Raw genomic sequence first — 17,646 nt, 5'->3', positions numbered from 1 at the left:
GCCCTTGTGCTCTGGAGCCCTTGCGCCACAACATGAGAGAAGGCCGCACACCGCAACTAGAGAAGTCCAAGCACCACAACAAAAACACTGTGTGCTGTAACAAAAAGATCCCACATGCCTCAAGGACTATTCCATGTGCTGCAACTAAGACCTGATGCAGCCAAAAATAATTTAAAAATAAATAAGGAAATAAATAAATATTAAAAAATACTTAGAAATAAATCTGACAAAAGATGTGCAAGACTTGTACACTGAAAACTACAAAATATTGATGAAAGAATTAACAAAGATCTAAATAAATAGAGAGACTGTGGTCATGCATTGCAGAACTTAGTATTTAAAAAATGTGATTGTTCTCAAAATTGATCAATAGTTTTAACATAGTCTTAATCAAAATCTCAGTAGGCTTCTTAATTCTTTTTGTAGAAATTGACAAGCTTATCTTAAAAGTCATAGGAAAATGCAAAAGAGTTAGAAGAGCCAAAACAACTTTGAAAAAAAAAAAACCTAGAAATATATATAACATTTCTAATATACATATAAAATATATTTACATATGTATTTTTAACATGCACATAAAATATACTTTCATATATAAAACATTTGTAACTATATTTCTGAATTTTCTGTTACTTTAATATATACAATATTTTCAACAAGTTGCAAAATCTAGCAACAAATGAAATTGGAATTTTAGATATCTATGTGTAAAAAAATCAACTTTGATTTATACTTTATACTATATACAAAATTTAACTCAAAATAGACCATAGAACTAAATGTAAAACCTAAAACTATAAAGCACCTAGAAGTAAACATGGGAGAAAACTTTGCTGATCTTGGATAAGGCAAATAGTTCTTAGATACAACACAAAGCACAACAGGTAAAATTTAAAAATTGATAAATTGGACTTCATCAAAATTTGAAACTTCTGTTCCTTGAAATACATTGTCAAGAGAAGTAATAAAAGCTGCAGACTGGGGGCAAATCAAATATCTGACAAAGGACTTATATCTAGAATATATAAAAATTCTTAAAACAGTATTGGGTTGGGCAAAAGGTTCATTTGTTTTTTTCTCTAAGACGGCTCTAGTAGCACTAAGATGTCTTTGACTTCATTTGAAACAATTTTGTTAGATTGTATGTGACAGCTGTCATATCGGTGTGCATTAAAAAAAAACTTATCAAAATTGGTGAATTTTTGTGTAGCCATTTTAATATTTAAGATGGAAGGAAAAAAGCAACATTTTCGGCCTATTATGCTTTATTATTTCAAGAAAGGTAAAAACACAACTGAAATGCAAAAAAAGATTTGTGCAGTGTATGGAGATGGTTCTGCGACTAATCAAACACGTCAAAAGTGGTTTGCGAAGTTTCGTGCTGGAGATTTCTTGCTGGATGATGCTCCACGGTCCGGTAGACCAGTTGAAGTTGATAGCAATCAAATAGAGATATTAATTGAGAACAATCAACGTTATAATTATGTGGGAGATAGCCAACATACTCAAAATATCTAAACCAAGTGTTGAAAATCATTTGCACAAGCTTGTTTATGTTAATGACTTTGATGTTTGGGTTCCACATAAGTTAAGTGAAAAAAACCTTCTTGACCATATTTCCGTGTGCAATTCTCTACTTAAACGTAATGAAAAAGTTCCATTTTTACAACAAATTGTGATGGGCAATGAAAAGTGGATACTGTAAAACAATGTGAATGGAAGAGATCGTGGGGCAAGCGAAATGAACCACCACCAAACCACACCAAAGGCCGGTCTTCATCCAAAGAAGGTAATGTTGTGTATATGGTGGGATTGGAAGGGAGTCCTCTATTATGAGCTCCTTCGGAAAAACAAACGATTAATTCCAAGTGCTGCTCCCAATTAGACCAACTGAAAGCAGCACTCAATGAAAAGCGTCCAGAATAAGTCAACAGAAAACGCATAATCTTCTATCAGGATAATGCAAGATGGCATGTTTCTTTGATGAGCAGGCAAAAACTGTTACAGCTTGGCTGGGAATTTCTGATTCATCCTCCATATTCATCACACATTGCACCTTCGGATTTCCATTTATTTTGGTCTTTACAAAATTCTCTTAATGGAAAAAACTTCAATTCCCTGGAAGACTGTAAAAGGCACCTGGAACAGTTCTTTGCTAAAAAAGATAAAATGTTTGGGGAAGATGGAATTATGGAGTTGCCTGAAAAATGGCAGAAGGTAGTGGAAAGAAAGGGTGAATACATTGTACAATAAAGTTCTTGGTGAAAATGAAAAATGTGTCTTTTATTTTTATTTAAAAACCGAAGGCACTTTTTGGCCACCCCAATAATAAGAAAATAGCCCAATTTTTAAAAAAATTTTAAAAAATGGGCAAGGGATTTGAAAAGATACTTCAATAGAGAAGATACATATGTCAAATAAGCACATAACAGATACTTACATGCTCAACACCATTAATTATTAGGTAAATTCAAATGAAATAGCCATGAGGTACCACTTCACATCATAAGAAAGATTAAAATTAAAAGGATCATTTCAAGTATTGGGAGGATGTGGAGGACCTAGATCTCTCATATATTGCTTTGTAAATCATATAATAAAAAGCTAAACACACACCTAATATATGATCTAGTCATTCTCCTCCTAGGTATTTCTACAAGAGAAAGCATAGCATGAACATTCATAGCAGCTTTATTTAAAATAGCCCCAAACTGGAAACAAACCGAATGCCCATTAATGGGTGAACAGATATGTTGTGGCATATCCATACAATGAAATATTACTCAACAATAAATAGAAATGAAGTATTCATCCATGTGGCAACATGAATGCATCACAAAATTGTTATGCTGAGAAAAAGCCAGACAAAAAGACCACATATTGTATATTTCATTTCTATAAAATGTTAGAAAATGTAAATTAATCTAGAGTGACAGGAAGCAGATCAGTGGGGGAGGAGGGAGGAGTGCTAAGGATGGGGGGTAGGGGTTGCAAGCTGTACAAAGAAACTTTTGGGGGTGATGGACATGTTCATTATCTGCAGTGTGGTGATGGTTTCACAGGTGTATACATAAGTCAAAACTTACCCAATTGTTCACTTTAAAAACGTGCAGTTTATTATATGTCAAGTCTATCTTGGTAACATTTAAAAAATATACAGATGAGCTGATCTGAGGGCACATGGCCCATATTCTAGGGACCATGGCTTTGGAGTCAGACAGGTGCTCCTTCCTAGTTCCCTGTGAACGGTGAATCAGGGACAGCCCAGAGTTAACTTGCGTTTTCTGATGATATGCGACAGGCAGGGTACTGCTGATACAATATTTTGACCACTGTCAGTTACTGAAAAGAAGAATGTTAAAAATCAGGGAAATTAAAATTGAGGATTATGCTTATTTATTGTTTTACTCACTTTCAGGTGATTCTGCTCACTCCCAGTGTCTTGCTTTTCCTTCAGGGATGGAGCACTTTCTGTTAGTTCAGTCTGGCCCTCTGATTTTATTCCTGCAAGGAGAAAGGAAATGCCTCGTATGTTTAAGGTAAGTGTGCATACTACCATTGGATCCCTTGTATGTTTTGTTTCATCCCTTTTTTGCCTGTTCCTAGGGGTCAGGGCTCCTTGAGTTACTGAAGGTACCTGGAGGTTGAGATTTTAGAAGTGCTGTGAGATAGTTTCTCTCCCTCTCCCACTTGCCACAAGAAATCTAGCCCTTTATTCTTATTCAAAAATACTATAAATAGCTTTTTGCAGGTGTCACATCTTTCATTCTACAGTTAAATCTGAGACTTAAAATACAAATGTTCCTGAGGGTGTCCATTCATTCCACACTAAGGTAACAGGACAGATATAATTCATAGCTGAAAACAGGGGAAGCTTACAAAGAAGAATGGTGAAAGAAGAAGGAAAAAACAGTAACAGAGGAATAGAGACCATATACTTCCGGATCAGACATAGAGGAAGGTCGTCGATTCATGGACCTGCAGTAGCATGAATATGCAACTTCTAAAACTAGAGGTACTTTGTAAAATAAGTCTCCTCTGAGGCAACATTTTGAAGTCATAATTCAGATTCAAACCAAGAGTACAAAATGGAAAAATTGGGGAAAGATGTTGTTTTGCAAACTCTAAAATATAGACACTCTGCTCTTTAAAATTCATGTAAAGAATAAAAGTGATTCTGGAATGGATTAAATAAAGTGACAAAGAAAGCAAAGGACTGTTATCCCCTCGAGACCCATGTGGTTACAGTCAACCTAGGAATCTTGATTTAACAAAGGCCAGACAGGAGTATTCTTAGTTCCTTAGTGCAAAGATAGACATCTATTTAGACTGTACCCAACCACCAAGAGACTACAAAGACTTGGCCATTTGGAACTGACTTACAGTGGGAATTTATAAAGTCATTGCTGCTAACTTCATGCTCACAAAAGAAAGTTTTATATATAAATTTAGAGTTCTGCTAGCTTAATCATATATCTTAAAATTTAAATCTGATTTGCCGTTTACTGGTATAATGTAAGTTATAGGCATGTAGCAACCAGGAAAACAAGTGTTTTTGAATATTTCTAACTTAACAACAAAAAACTCCTTAACATTCTGTAATATCACAATTGATTACGATGATTGCCATTGCAGAACATATTGCCGTTTCAGAGATAATCTAAAGATGCAAAGCTGTGTGTTAGAATTAAAGAAATAGAAAGTCTCAGAGTGGAGGTCCTGGCATCAGACTGCCTGCATTCTACCCTGCTGTGCTCCTGTCCTCTCACTGATAAAATGGAGAGAATAGCAGTAACTACCCACTGAGGTTTCTGTGAGGATTTAATCAATTAACACATGTCAATTTCTTAGAGCAGTTTCTGGTACAGAGTCAGCATTCAATAAATGGTAGCTATTTTCATTTGATGAAGTATAAGATTTTAGGTAATCAGAGAGCACCCGTGGTTTTATGAAGATCAAAATAGACGTGATTCTGACACTTTGCTTTTGGCCTGCTTCTGATACTCACGTCATCTATTTTACTACTAGGAAGAGGGTAACTGTATTACAAGTGTCGTTTAACAATGGTGAGTTTTATGAAAAATGCTAGACAGGCTGGCATAAAGAATGTTTGCTTTCTTATAACCTAGATATTCCTTAAATCATTCTAGGTCACAGCTTCCCAGCTCTCAGCACCTAGTAATAGATATGCAATCCCAATCTTAGCAGATAGCAAGAATGAGAAGAGTGAGTGGGTGGGTGTGCTGAGTGAATTGCACAAAATATTGAGAAAAAGTAATTCCAGAGACCGCTCAGTCTATGTTCTGAAAGAGGCTTATGACAGCAAGCTACCCCTGATCAAAACCACCCAGACAGCTGCAATCATAGGTATGGATTTACAACATTTATCCCGCTAGGTTCCTACACTTCACCACAGCCCCAATGTTGAAATCTGAAAACCTTAACTTTATCCACAATTCATTTGTCAGCAAAACCTGAGTGAATGAGGCTTACCTGGGGGTGGAGGGTTGTCTTTCCACTTCTATCCCACAGCTACTCATCAGATTCTCTGCAAAAATATATTTGATTATACGATGGCTTCCCAGGCCCTGCCTGAAAGGGTGTTTCTTTAATCTACCTTTCAAGTATTTTCAATCTACCTTTCCAAGTCTGAAAAATTATGAGTTCCCAAACACATCTGGCCCCAAACACATAAGGGGTGTGACCCTGTGTGTAACTGTGAACTACCTACCTTAAGGGCAGAGACTGTCTTTCAAATCCCAATGCCCAATACTCAATAAATAAGTGAAAATCAAGTGAATCAATGAATGAATTGCTAAGATCAATACTGAAAGTTTTATCAATAGACAAGAATACTTGCATTTCTTAAACAGCATTTCTTCTGCATTAGATGCTGGTGACAATAGAGCCACTTAGCTATTTCCTCCTGGGGGTCACGGAGCTAGCTACTAAACTTCATGTGTTAAATGCAGATAATTCCAGTTTTTCAGTTATGGAGAGGATTAAATGAGCTTATATATGTAAAGTCTGTGCTTTGTATTCAAAGCCTTCACTTAATGTGCTATCTTTGCACTTTTTTAGTTCTCACTATGTTGTGACATACCTCCCCATGCTGTTTTAGCTCAGGCCAAGGTCACCAAATTATTTATAAAATTTTTTCATTCATGAAACATCACTTATAGAAAATTTGACAGTTTATCATTACTTGAATATTATACTTTCTCCAAGTATTCATAAAGATTACTTTGCAAAATGATCTTTCTATTGAGACAAGTAATGTTTTATTATGCTTATTTCTGTAATATGAAAGAAAAATCATAGTGCCAATTATTTATTCTTATGTTTCTTTTCACTGTAGTATTGCTAAATATATATTTAATTTGACATCGAAACTTTTTCAACATTGATAAACTTGTCCAGTTTATCTTATTAGCTTCACTTAATGTTTGCCCCCCAAAATACTTGATATTTTAATTTATGTGTCAAATATAGATCACAAAAGAATCACTCTGGGAAGTGAAGAAGGGTTATTTGTTGTCCACGTTACCTTAGATGGTAAGGAGAGTGTTTACTGTTCTGGAATAACTTTAAACTCTAATAATAATAATATCAGGTTGTTCTCTTCTTTTCTGTAAAAGAAATTTTCCACATCTGGTTCGATGTGCTTTCAAGTCAAATGATGACTTTTCTACTTTCAGAGATCCATAATCTTCCAGAGCCCAAATATCTTTAAAAAAAAAATTTATTGGAGTATAGTTGATTTACAATGTTGTGTTAGTTTCAGGTGTACAGCAAAGTGATTCAGTTATACATACACATGTATTCATTCTTTTTCACATTCTTTACCCATATAGGTTATTACAGAAGATTGAGTAGAGCTCTCAGTAGATCCTTCTTGGTTATCTATTTTATATATAGTAGTGTGTCCAAATAACTTCACAAGTGATTTTATCTAATAAGTGCGCTGTAAGAACTTAGTTTACCATCTTCAAGTTGGTTCATGAAAGGAAACACTTCTGCTTGAATCCCCCTCCCCCACTAGTACATTGACACCACAAAGAGTAACAACATAAAGTGAATACTTCCCAGATAAGACCGCAGAGTTCTCTGTTTCTGTTTTTGTTTTGTTTGTTTTTGTTTGGATCTAATGGTTGTTTGAGGGAGAAATGGGGGAGTAGATGAAATGAAGAGGAGTCATTGTAATATAGATGTTTTCTTGAATGTCTTGCACTCTAATGATAAGTTAGTTAAAGGAGAACCTGCATTTGAAGGGCATTAGCTATTCTCCATTGAAGGCTTCCCATGCTGTGTGGGTGACTCAGTCCTGGTGAGGAGACCCATGAAAGGTCCACCAGGTGCCAGCATAAGAGCAGGGACTTGTCTCTTTTTGTTCAGCACTGTAACTTATGCACTTAAACAGTGCCTGGCACATAGTAGTCAATCAACAAATATTTGTGTAATGAAAGAATCAATTTAGTGCCAGAAAAAAAAGGACAGTTTTTTTCCCTAAAGAAGCAGTATATTGGGAATTCCCTGGTGGTCCAGTGGTTAGGACTCGGCACTTTCATTGCCGGGGCCCTGGGTTTGATCCCTGGTAGGATCTAGATCCTGCAAGCTGCTCGGCAAGGCCAAAAAAAGAAAAAAGAAAAAGAAAAAGCAGTATATTTCCACTTGTCAGACATTGAGTGTGTTTGCCTTGCTGTCTGGAATCTCAGGACTGAGTTTAGTGCTTTATTATGCTAATTTTATGTTTAAGGTAATTATGTTATCTATGGAATAATTATTATTATTTTTTTAACCTATATAATTTTTGATCTCTTATGCTCTTCCTATCCCTTTTTGGTCCTTCTCAAACCTACCCTTTGAGTTTATGTCTGTGATTTTATTAGAACCTGATTTAAATCCATTGGAGTAATAATTGGAAAGAATTTTAAAATAGGAAAACATTCTTCTGCACAGCAAAGAAAACCATCAACAAAAGGAAAAGGCAACCTACCAAATGGGAAAAAATATTTGCAAATCATAGCTGATAAGGGGTTAATATCCAAAATATATAAAAACTCATAAAACTCAATAGCAAAAAAACTAAGCCATCTGATTAAAAGATGGACAGAGGACCTGAATAGATATTTTCCCAAAGAAGACATACAGACGGCCAACAGATACATGAAAGGTGCTCAAGATCACTAGGGGAATGCAAATCAAAGCCACAATAAGATATCACCTCATACCTGTTAGAATAGCTATTATTAAAAAGCCAAGAAATAATAAGTGTTGGTGAGGATGTGGAGAAAAGAGAACCCTTGTTTACTGTTGATGAGAATGTATATTGTTGCAGCCATATGGAAAACAGTATTGAAGTTCCTCAAAAATTAAAAATAGAGCTACCATATGATCCAGCAATTCCACTTCTGGATAGTTATTCAAATAAAACAAAAATACTAACTTGAAAAGATATCGCACCTCCATGTTCCTTGCAGTGTTATTTGTAATAGTCAAGATATGGAAACAACCTAAGTGTCTACCAATGGATTAATGGATAAAGATGTGAGATATATACACATACATACATTATATATGTATATATATATATATATATATATCATGGCTGAATATCATATTCAGCCATAAAAAAGAAAGAAATCTTCCCATTTACGACAACATGAATGGACCTCGAGGTTGTTACTCTAAGTGAAAGAAGTCAGAGAAAGACAAATACCATATGATCTCACTTGTATGTGGAATCTAAACAAACACGTTCATAGATGCAGAAAACAATCTGTGGTTGCCAGAGGTGGGGGTAATGGGCAAAATGGGTGAAGGGGTTTTAAATGTATAAACTTCCAATCATAAAATAAATAAGTCCTTGGTATGTCATGTACAGCAACATGATCATAGTTAATAATACTATATTGTGTATTTGAAAGTTGCTAAGAGAGTAGATCTTAAAAATTTTTATTACAAGAAAAAATTGTAATTATCTACAATGTTGGATGTTAACTAGATTTATTGTGGTGACCATTTCTCAATACACACAAATGTTGAGTCATTATGTTGTACACCTGAAACTAATATAATGTTATATGTCAAATATACCTCAATAAAGAAAATAAAAAAATAAGAAAGCATTGCTATTTGAAGGTGACTTGCTGTTTTATTTGTAGAGAAATTACTCAAGTTAATGACACTAAGAAGATTTATCAGATCATTTTTATTGGGAAAAATGTCTTAATTGCTTATGAGTAAAATTTGGAGAACAGTTGAAATAAGTAAACAGAAGTTATTTAGAATTTTAAAATGACTTACAAATACGCTTACTTGTGTAGAAATTATTCGCATTGGCTACATGAAGAAGATTCACCAGATTGAGCTTATCCCCCATGGCCAGATGGTTGCAGTGATCTCAGGACGAAGTCACCATGTGCAGCTGTTTCCCATGTCAGCTTTGGATGGACGAAAGACTGATATTCACAAGCTGGCAGAAACCAAAGGGTGCGAGACCATGATTTCTGGAACAGTGTGCCAAGGGGCCCATACATGCCTCTGTGTGGCTAGGAAAAGCCAAATCTTCTGTTATGAGCTGTTTCAGAGCAAGAAAATTTCTCACAGAAAATTTAAAGAGCTCCAAATCCCAACCAATGTCCAGTGGATGGGCATCTTCAGCAAATAGCTCTGTGTAGGATTCCAATCAGGATTCCTGAGATACCCCTTGAGGAGAGAAGGAATTCCATACAGGATGCTGCACTCCCATGACCCTACACTGTCATTTATTGCACATCAACCAGTGGACGCTCTCTGTGCAACTGAGATCTCTAGTACTGAGTATCTGTTATGTTTTAAGAGCGTTGGCATTTACACTGACAACAGGGGCCTCAGATCTAGGCCAGTTGAACTGATGTGGCCAGCAAATCCAAGTTATTTCCGTAAGGCTATCTTACAGTTTATTTCCTTGTCTCTCTGTACCTTTCCAACCTTGTTATTACAATTCTATATCATATGACTAAATATTGTTAATGACGGTTTTATTTTTGAAAACTACATCACTGAAGAATTTTCCTAAGTTGTCTATGTCTTTTTAAGTAGAATAGCTCTAAAGAAGTTATATCTAAGTCATACATGTGAAATAACTTAGCCTTTAATTTATACTATATTCATAGGATAATTTACCTTGAATATATTCTTAATTCAGGTTGTTGCTTTTTGTAAGGTCCTAAGTAGATATCTTCATGGTCACTGAAAATCACATAAGCATTAATTAACCATAAGAAATATTTACTAAGTAGATTACATTTTGCCTTTTAGATTTAGCTTATGTAAAGTCTACATAGAATGTTCCTAAATAATTTTAGCCTATTTGATATTTCATTGATGCAGGCCATCATTTTATAAATTTAATACAGCATTTTTAATTCACTTAGAGAATAGTAATTGAGCACTTAATATGAACTTACTATGCTAAAAGTTAAGGGCACAATATTAAACATGGTGAAATAGTCTGTATCTTTATTGAGATTATAATCATGATATGAGATCAATAATTAAATTAAGCAAGTGCTGTGATAGGGGAATACAGTATTCTACAGGAGCATGTAGGAGGGACACAATCCAAACTGGTGAGTCTGGAAAGGCCAGCTAAAAAAATGAGAAGCATTTTTTTCTTTCAGCACTTAAAAAATGTCATTCTATTTTCTTCTGGTATCCATTGTTTCCAGTGAGAAATCAACCATTTTTATTGTTGTTCCCTCTGTCTTTTCTATTTGGCAGACTTTAAGATTTTCTCATTATCTTTGGTTTTCAGCAATTTGACTGCGATGTGTTTACATGTGAGTTTCTTTATATATATTCTGCTGAGGATTTTCAGGACTTTTTGGATCTGAAGATTGATATCTGTCATTAATTTTGGAAAATGTTTAGGCATTATATTTTCTAAAAATTTTTTTAACCTATTTTATCTTTTCTGGAGATCCAATTACATGTATATTAGACCTCTTGACTTTGTTCTACAAGTTGTTGAGGCTCTGTTTTTTAAAAATCTTTTTTCCTTCTCTACTTCAGTTTAGATAATTTATATTGATTATATCTTCAGTTTCACTGATCTTTTACGCCTGGTTTGTCCAGGGATTTTTAAGCATTTCAGGTATTATATTCCTCTGTTCTATAATTTCAAGTATTCTTTTTGAAATTTCCATTTCTTTGCTAGATTTCTCCTCTCTGCCAATTTGTTTATATTTTTTCACAAAGTCTTAAACTATTTATACAATTATTTATAATTATTCCAACATATGGCCTCTATGGGCCTGCTTCTACTGATTTTTTTTTTTTGATTAAAGCTGTTATTTTCCTGCTTTTTTACAGGTCTTATTTTTTTTTTAATCTTTGCTGGACATTATGAATGCTATGATACAGGGACTCTGGGTTATATTATGTATTTCTCTAGAGGGTGTTGTGTGTTTTGTTCTGACAAACAACCTACTGATGAATTACTTTAGTTTTGCTGAGTCTTGGAATTAGACTTTGTTAGGGTGGGCCTATTTTGTCTTTTCTTCTAGTCCTCATGCCCAAAGAATGGACTTTCTGGGTCTCAAGTGAATGCCTAGGGTTTTCACCAATGTCTCTCTACTCTGGTTCAGAAATCTAATGTCTTTCCAGCACTGTACTACCTATGAAATTTCTGTTCACTCTCAATGCTCTGTGTGAGTCTTGTGGAATCTTGCTCTGTCTGTGTGCAGTTTTGGATTTGGCCAGGAAGTTCAAGGGAACAGCTGTGCAGATTTCTGGGACACCTTTCTTTGTGGCTCTTTCCTCTGTGTACTCTGTCTCGCAAATTCCAGACACATTAGAATCTGTTTCCTCTGTCTGGCAAAACTTCAACTCTCTGCTTGGGTTCCATTTTCCTGCATAGCAGTTTTGGAAATTTCCCTTAGGCAGAGAAACAGGGGAATGTGGGACCCACCTTATATATTTATTTTCTTTTATGAATGGCAGTCCTGTGCTTCCTACTAACTAATGCCTAAAAACAGTTATTTCATATGACTTGTCCATTTTTATAAGTATTGATGGTGGGAGGGTAATTCTAATGGCAGATGACTCTGTCATAACTGGAAAAGGCCATTGATACAGCATTTTGTGAGGAACTATAATAAGTTCACTGTTTCAGGCATGGAGTTCAAGATAAGAGTTCAAGAGATGGGACTGGAGAAGTTCTCATGAGCCAGATCACAGACGCACTGACATGGCTAGAGTTGCACTTCAGAAAAATCCCTAGGTTCTAGTGGTGAGGTAAACGATAAATGAGAGGTGAGACTGGAGCCCAAGAGACCAACTAGGAGGTCATTGTAGAAATTGTGGATTAAAATTATGTATGGTAGAGACAGTTGGGATGGAGAGGAGACAAGTTGAGGGATATTGAGGAGATATAATTGAAAAAACTTTGCTTTACAAAGCTTTGATTAGAAGTGGAAGCTCAGGGACCAGAGAATCAGGATTTCCTAGTTGAGAAAATGAGTGATGCCACTGATATTACTGAGATAATAAAACACAAGTTGGGACAGATTCGGATGGACAGAGGAGGAAGGGATATGATAACTTAATATTTTTTCTTTTTTGTTGAGTTGTTGAAGTATTTGAAATAAAATCCCAAACATTATTTTCATTCCACTTCTACACACTTTAACATACATCTCTAAAAATATGGTCATTTTCTCATAAAACCACATCGCTATTATCACCTCTGAAGAAATTACCAATGATTCTTTTTTACCATCCAGTAGTCCATATTCAAATATTGCTGATTATCATGAAGACATCTCTTTTGACAGTGTATTTCTTGGAATCAGAATCCAAAAATGGTCCACACATGGCATGTTATGGTTATCTCTTAAATATCTTTTAATCCTGAGTGGTTTTCCACACCATTGATTTGCTCTACTGTAGGATGTTCTACAATCTGGATCTGTCTGTTTCCTCGTGGTGCTTTCTAACTTCTTCCTCTACATCCTGAATTTCCTACAACTGAAAATGAGCATTAATGGCTTCTAATAAGAGTAATTTCTTACTAGTTTTGTATGTCACGCTGAACGCATCAGAGCACACAATGTCTGGCCATCCCATTTGTGGTAAAGCTAAAATCAATGACTAGTTTCTGGCATTATCAGCCTGGTTCCTTGGACACGCTGAGTTTGTACTTCCAGTGCGAGAGTAAACAGAGTGAGAGAGAATAGGACATAGGCCAGAGGACCAAGAAACATAAATATTAGAGAGATGGTCAGAGAGCAAGAAGCCCACAAAGGAAACTGAGAGGGAGAATTGTAGGAGGCAAGTATTGCTGAGCTTTCAAGTAAGACAAAGACTGAAACGTGTCTGTTGGTTTTAGGAATAATGGACGGTTAATGGCTTGTAGTGAGAGCAGTTTTAATGGATGGGTTAAGACACAAGTCAGATTGCCATGGACTGGGTGTCAGTAGGGCTGGGAAGTGGAGGATGTGAAATGTAAATGACACTTTCAAGAGTTGACCACAGGAAAAAGGGAAGAGATGGCACAACATGAGTGTAGGAAGTGTTGTTAATTATATTGCTGTTGCTTTAATGGGGAGACATATTCATGTTGAGGTGAGTATTCAGGAGCCATAAGATGTTGTTATTAATAAAGTGGAAAGTTCCAAAAATGTTACTGGCTGGAAGTTCTTTCTGCTTTGCTCATTAATTTCACTCCCCAGATATACTTTTCTAATCTTACACTATATTCTTTTTGGGAGTTGACCTGGTTTAGGAACCACAGATTTTGAAATGTTATGAAATTTCTTAATAAAGCTGCTGTTAGATGTAGGTGTTAGAAAGATTGTTGTCAGACTTTACATACGTGTTGTACTATATAATTTGACCCATGCGCATCATTTATGTGCCATTTTAATTTATATTAACCCTGTGTATCAAAAAAAAGATTTTGAGGCAGATATTATATGATAATATAATATTATTATGGGATTTTCTTTGGATTCCACTCTGAAGGTATTTTTTATAATGTATTTGGGCTTAGCAGATATAATTAATCATGAATACCATATGATTCCATTTATTTATTTAACATCTTTATTGGAGTAAAATTGCTTTACAATGATGTGTTAGTTTCTGCTTTATAACAAAGTGAATCAACTTTACATATATCCCCATATATCCTCTCTCTTGCGTCTCCCTTCCACCCTCCCTATCCCACCCCTTTAGGAGGTCACAAAGCACTGAGCTGATCTCCCTGTGCTATGTGGCTGCTTCCCACTAGCTATCCATTTTACATTTGGTAGTATATATATTTCCAGGCCCCTCTCACTTCGTCCCAGCTTATCCTTCCCCCTCCCTGTGTCCTCAAGTCCAGTCTCTACCTCTGCGTCTTTATTCCTGTCCTGCCCCTAGGTTCTTCAGAACAGTTTTTTTTACTTTTTTAGATTCCATATGACAGATCTAAGTCTATCCACCTCAATACAAATAACTCAATGTCGTTTCTTTTTATGGCTGAGTAATATTCCATTGTATATATGTGACACATCTTCTTTATCCATTCATCTGTCGATGGACACTTGGGTTGCTTCCATGTCCTGGCCATTGTAAATAGAGCTGCAATGAACATTGTGGTACATGACTTTTTGAATTATGGTTTTCTCGGGGTATATGCCCAGTAGTGGGATTGCTGGGCCATAAGGTAGTTCTAGTTTTAGTTTCTTAAGGAAACTCCATACTGTTCTCCATAGTGGCTGTATCAATTTACATTTCCATGAACAGTGCAACAGGGCTCCCTTTTCTCCACACCCTCTCTAGCATTTATTGTTTGTAGATTTATTGATGCTGGCCATTCTGACTGGTGTGAGGTGGATACCTCACTGAGGTTTTGATTTGCATTTCTCTAATGATTAGTGATGTTGAGTATCCTTTCATGTGTTTGTTGGCAATGTGTATATATTCTTTGGAGAAATGCCTATTTAGGGCTTCTGCCCATTTTTGGATTGGCCTGTTTTTTTTTTTTTGTTGTTTTGTTTTTTTTTTTGATATTGAGCTGCATGGGCTGCTTATAAATTTTGGAGATTAATCTTTTGTAAGTTGCTTCATTTGTAAATATTTTCTCCCGTTCTGAGTGTTGTCTTTTAGTCTTGTTTATGTTTTCCTTTGCTGTGCAAAAGCTTTTAAGTTTCATTAGTCCCATTTGTTTATTTTTGTCTTTATTTCCATGTCTCGAGTAGGTGGGTAAAAAAGGATCTTGCTGTGATTTATGTCATAAAGTGTTCTGCCTATGTTTTCCTCTAAGAGTTTTATAGCCTTACATTTAGGTCCTTTAATCCATTTTGAGTTTATTTTTGTGTATGATGTTAGGGAGTGTTCTAATTTCATTCTTTTACATGTAGCTGTCCAGTTTTCCCATCACCACTTATTGAAGAGGCCATCTTTTCTCCACTGTATATTCTTGCCTCCTTTATCAAAAATAAGGAGACCAAAAAAAAAAAAAAGGTGACCAGAGCTTCCCTGGTGGCACAGTTGTTGTGGGTCCTCCTGCCAATGCAGGGGACATGGGTTCATGCCCCAGTCCGGGAGGATCCCACATGCTGCAGAGCAGCTGGCCTGTGAACCATGGCTGCTGAGCCTGCGTGTCCAGAGCCTGTGCTCTGCAATGGGAGAGACCACAGCAGTGAGAGGCCCGCGTAACCCCCACCCCCACAAAAAAAAATAAGGTGCCCATATGTGCATGGGTTTATCTCTGGGCTTTCTATCCTGTTCCATTGATCTATCTTTCTGATTTTGTGCCGGTACAATACTGTCCTGATTACTGTAGCCTTGTAGTATGGTCTGAAGTCAGGGAGCCTGATTCCTCCAGCTCTGTTTTTCTTTCTCAAGATTGCTTTGGCTATTCGGTGTCTTTTGTGTTTCCATACAAAGTGTGAATTTTTTTGTTCTAGTTCTGTGAAAAATGCCATTGGTAGTTTGGTAGGGATTGCATTGAGTCTGTAGATTGCTTTGGGTAGTATTGTTATTTTCACAATGTTGATTCTTCCAATCCAAGAGCATGGTAATTCTCTCCATCTGTTTGTATCATCTTTAATTTCTTTCATCAGTGTCTTATAGTTTTCTGCATACAGGTCTTTTGTCTCCTTAGGTAGGTTTATTCCTAGGTATTTTGTTCTTTTTGTTGCAATGGTAAATGGGAGTGTTTCATTAATTTCTTTTTCAGATTTTTCATCATTAGTGTATAGGAATGCAAGAGATTTCTGTGCATTAATTTTGCATCCTGCTACTTTACCAAATTCATTGATTAGCTCTAGTAGTTTTCTGGTAGCATCTTTAAGATTCTCTATGTATAGTATCATGACATCTGCAAACAGGGACAGCTTTACTTCTTCTTTTCTGATTTGAATTCCTTTTATTTCTTTTTCTTCTCTGATTGCTGTGGCTAAAACTTCCAAATTATGTTGAATAATCGTGGTGAGAGTGGACAACCTTGTTTTGTTCCTGATCTTAGAGGAAATTGATTCCTTTCATGTAGCATTTTTGAAATGACAAAATTTTTGAAATGGAGTACAGAATATACTGATTCCCAGGGATTAAGGAAGGAGGGGAGGATGGAATGAAGGTGAGTGAGATTATAAAAAGGCACAATGAGGGATCCTTGGAGTTATTTTGTATCTTGACTTTGGCTGTAGACACCTGAACCTACACAGATGATATAATTGTATATACCTTCACACACACAAACAGACATACACAGACATCCACACACATGAGTGCTAGTAAAACTGGGGAAATCTGCTTGAGATGGATAGGTCATCTCTATCAATGTCAGTATGCTAGATTTGCAAAATGTTACATTGGGGAAAACTGAGCAGAGCATGCAAGAGATCTTTCTGTGTTAGTCTTACAACTGCATGTGAATCTATAATTATCCTAATAAAAATTCCAATTAAAAAATGAATCATGAAGTCCATGCTTGCTGTCACTTGTCCACTTGTCCCAGGTTACAATGCCCCATATCTCTCAGTGTACAGTGAAAATGCAGTGGATATCATTGATGTGAACTCCATGGAATGGATCCAAACCATCCCCCTCAAGAAGGTGATTTGACATTGAGATCATGTGACTGATGAATTACTGACTGAAAATGGAAACTCAATTGTGCCTTTGCTGTACTTACTAATGTACACTTGGTGATTTGAAGGCTTAGCTAAGAGTGAAAATAACCACCAAAACCCAAATTGGTTAATTTTTTTTACTAGTACAAGAGCTATTTTGTGATATTTATTTGCACTATATAAGGTAGGATTGTCATGAAATAAATAAATGTACTATTTATTTATATAGATAATATAATATGAATATTTATAGCATACATTATAGATGTTACTTCCCACATTCAGTTTAGTTACTTGTGTTTATTACTAATTTTCACTTAGTATAATTTTGCACACTGTGAAGGAAAATTTTACTGGCAAAAAAAAAAAAAAAAAGGAAAAGTATATAGCCAAAGCTGTGTTTTGGGATTCTCAATTAGATTCTCACAGATTCATAATAAAATAAAAATTTTGTATCTCTACTACAAATAATCTAAAATTTACGTAAAATTTATAAGTAAAATCCTCCATTTTGTTAAAAGACCACGGAAGATTTAAGAAT

At 35.6% G+C, this 17,646-nt stretch overlaps 1 protein-coding gene across 1 annotated transcript in view; it reads left to right on the top strand.

Annotated features, from left to right (window-relative positions):
- Positions 1-17,646, top strand: part of LOC101289894 (serine/threonine-protein kinase MRCK alpha-like) — a 29,726-nt gene that overhangs the window by 9,429 nt on the left and 2,651 nt on the right. The window contains 6 exon segments of the mRNA XM_012533311.1: positions 3,458-3,539; positions 5,151-5,367; positions 6,493-6,555; positions 9,327-9,914; positions 15,241-15,249; positions 16,991-17,088. Of these exon segments, the coding sequence (XP_012388765.1) occupies positions 3,458-3,539; positions 5,151-5,367; positions 6,493-6,555; positions 9,327-9,914; positions 15,241-15,249; positions 16,991-17,088 (1,057 nt within the window).

The sequence above is a fragment of the Orcinus orca genome, chromosome 6 (assembly GCF_937001465.1).
Source record: "Orcinus orca chromosome 6, mOrcOrc1.1, whole genome shotgun sequence".
NCBI lineage: Eukaryota > Metazoa > Chordata > Mammalia > Artiodactyla > Delphinidae > Orcinus > Orcinus orca.
Note: the sequence above shows the minus strand (reverse complement) of the source record. Positions and strands in the feature narration are given on the sequence as shown.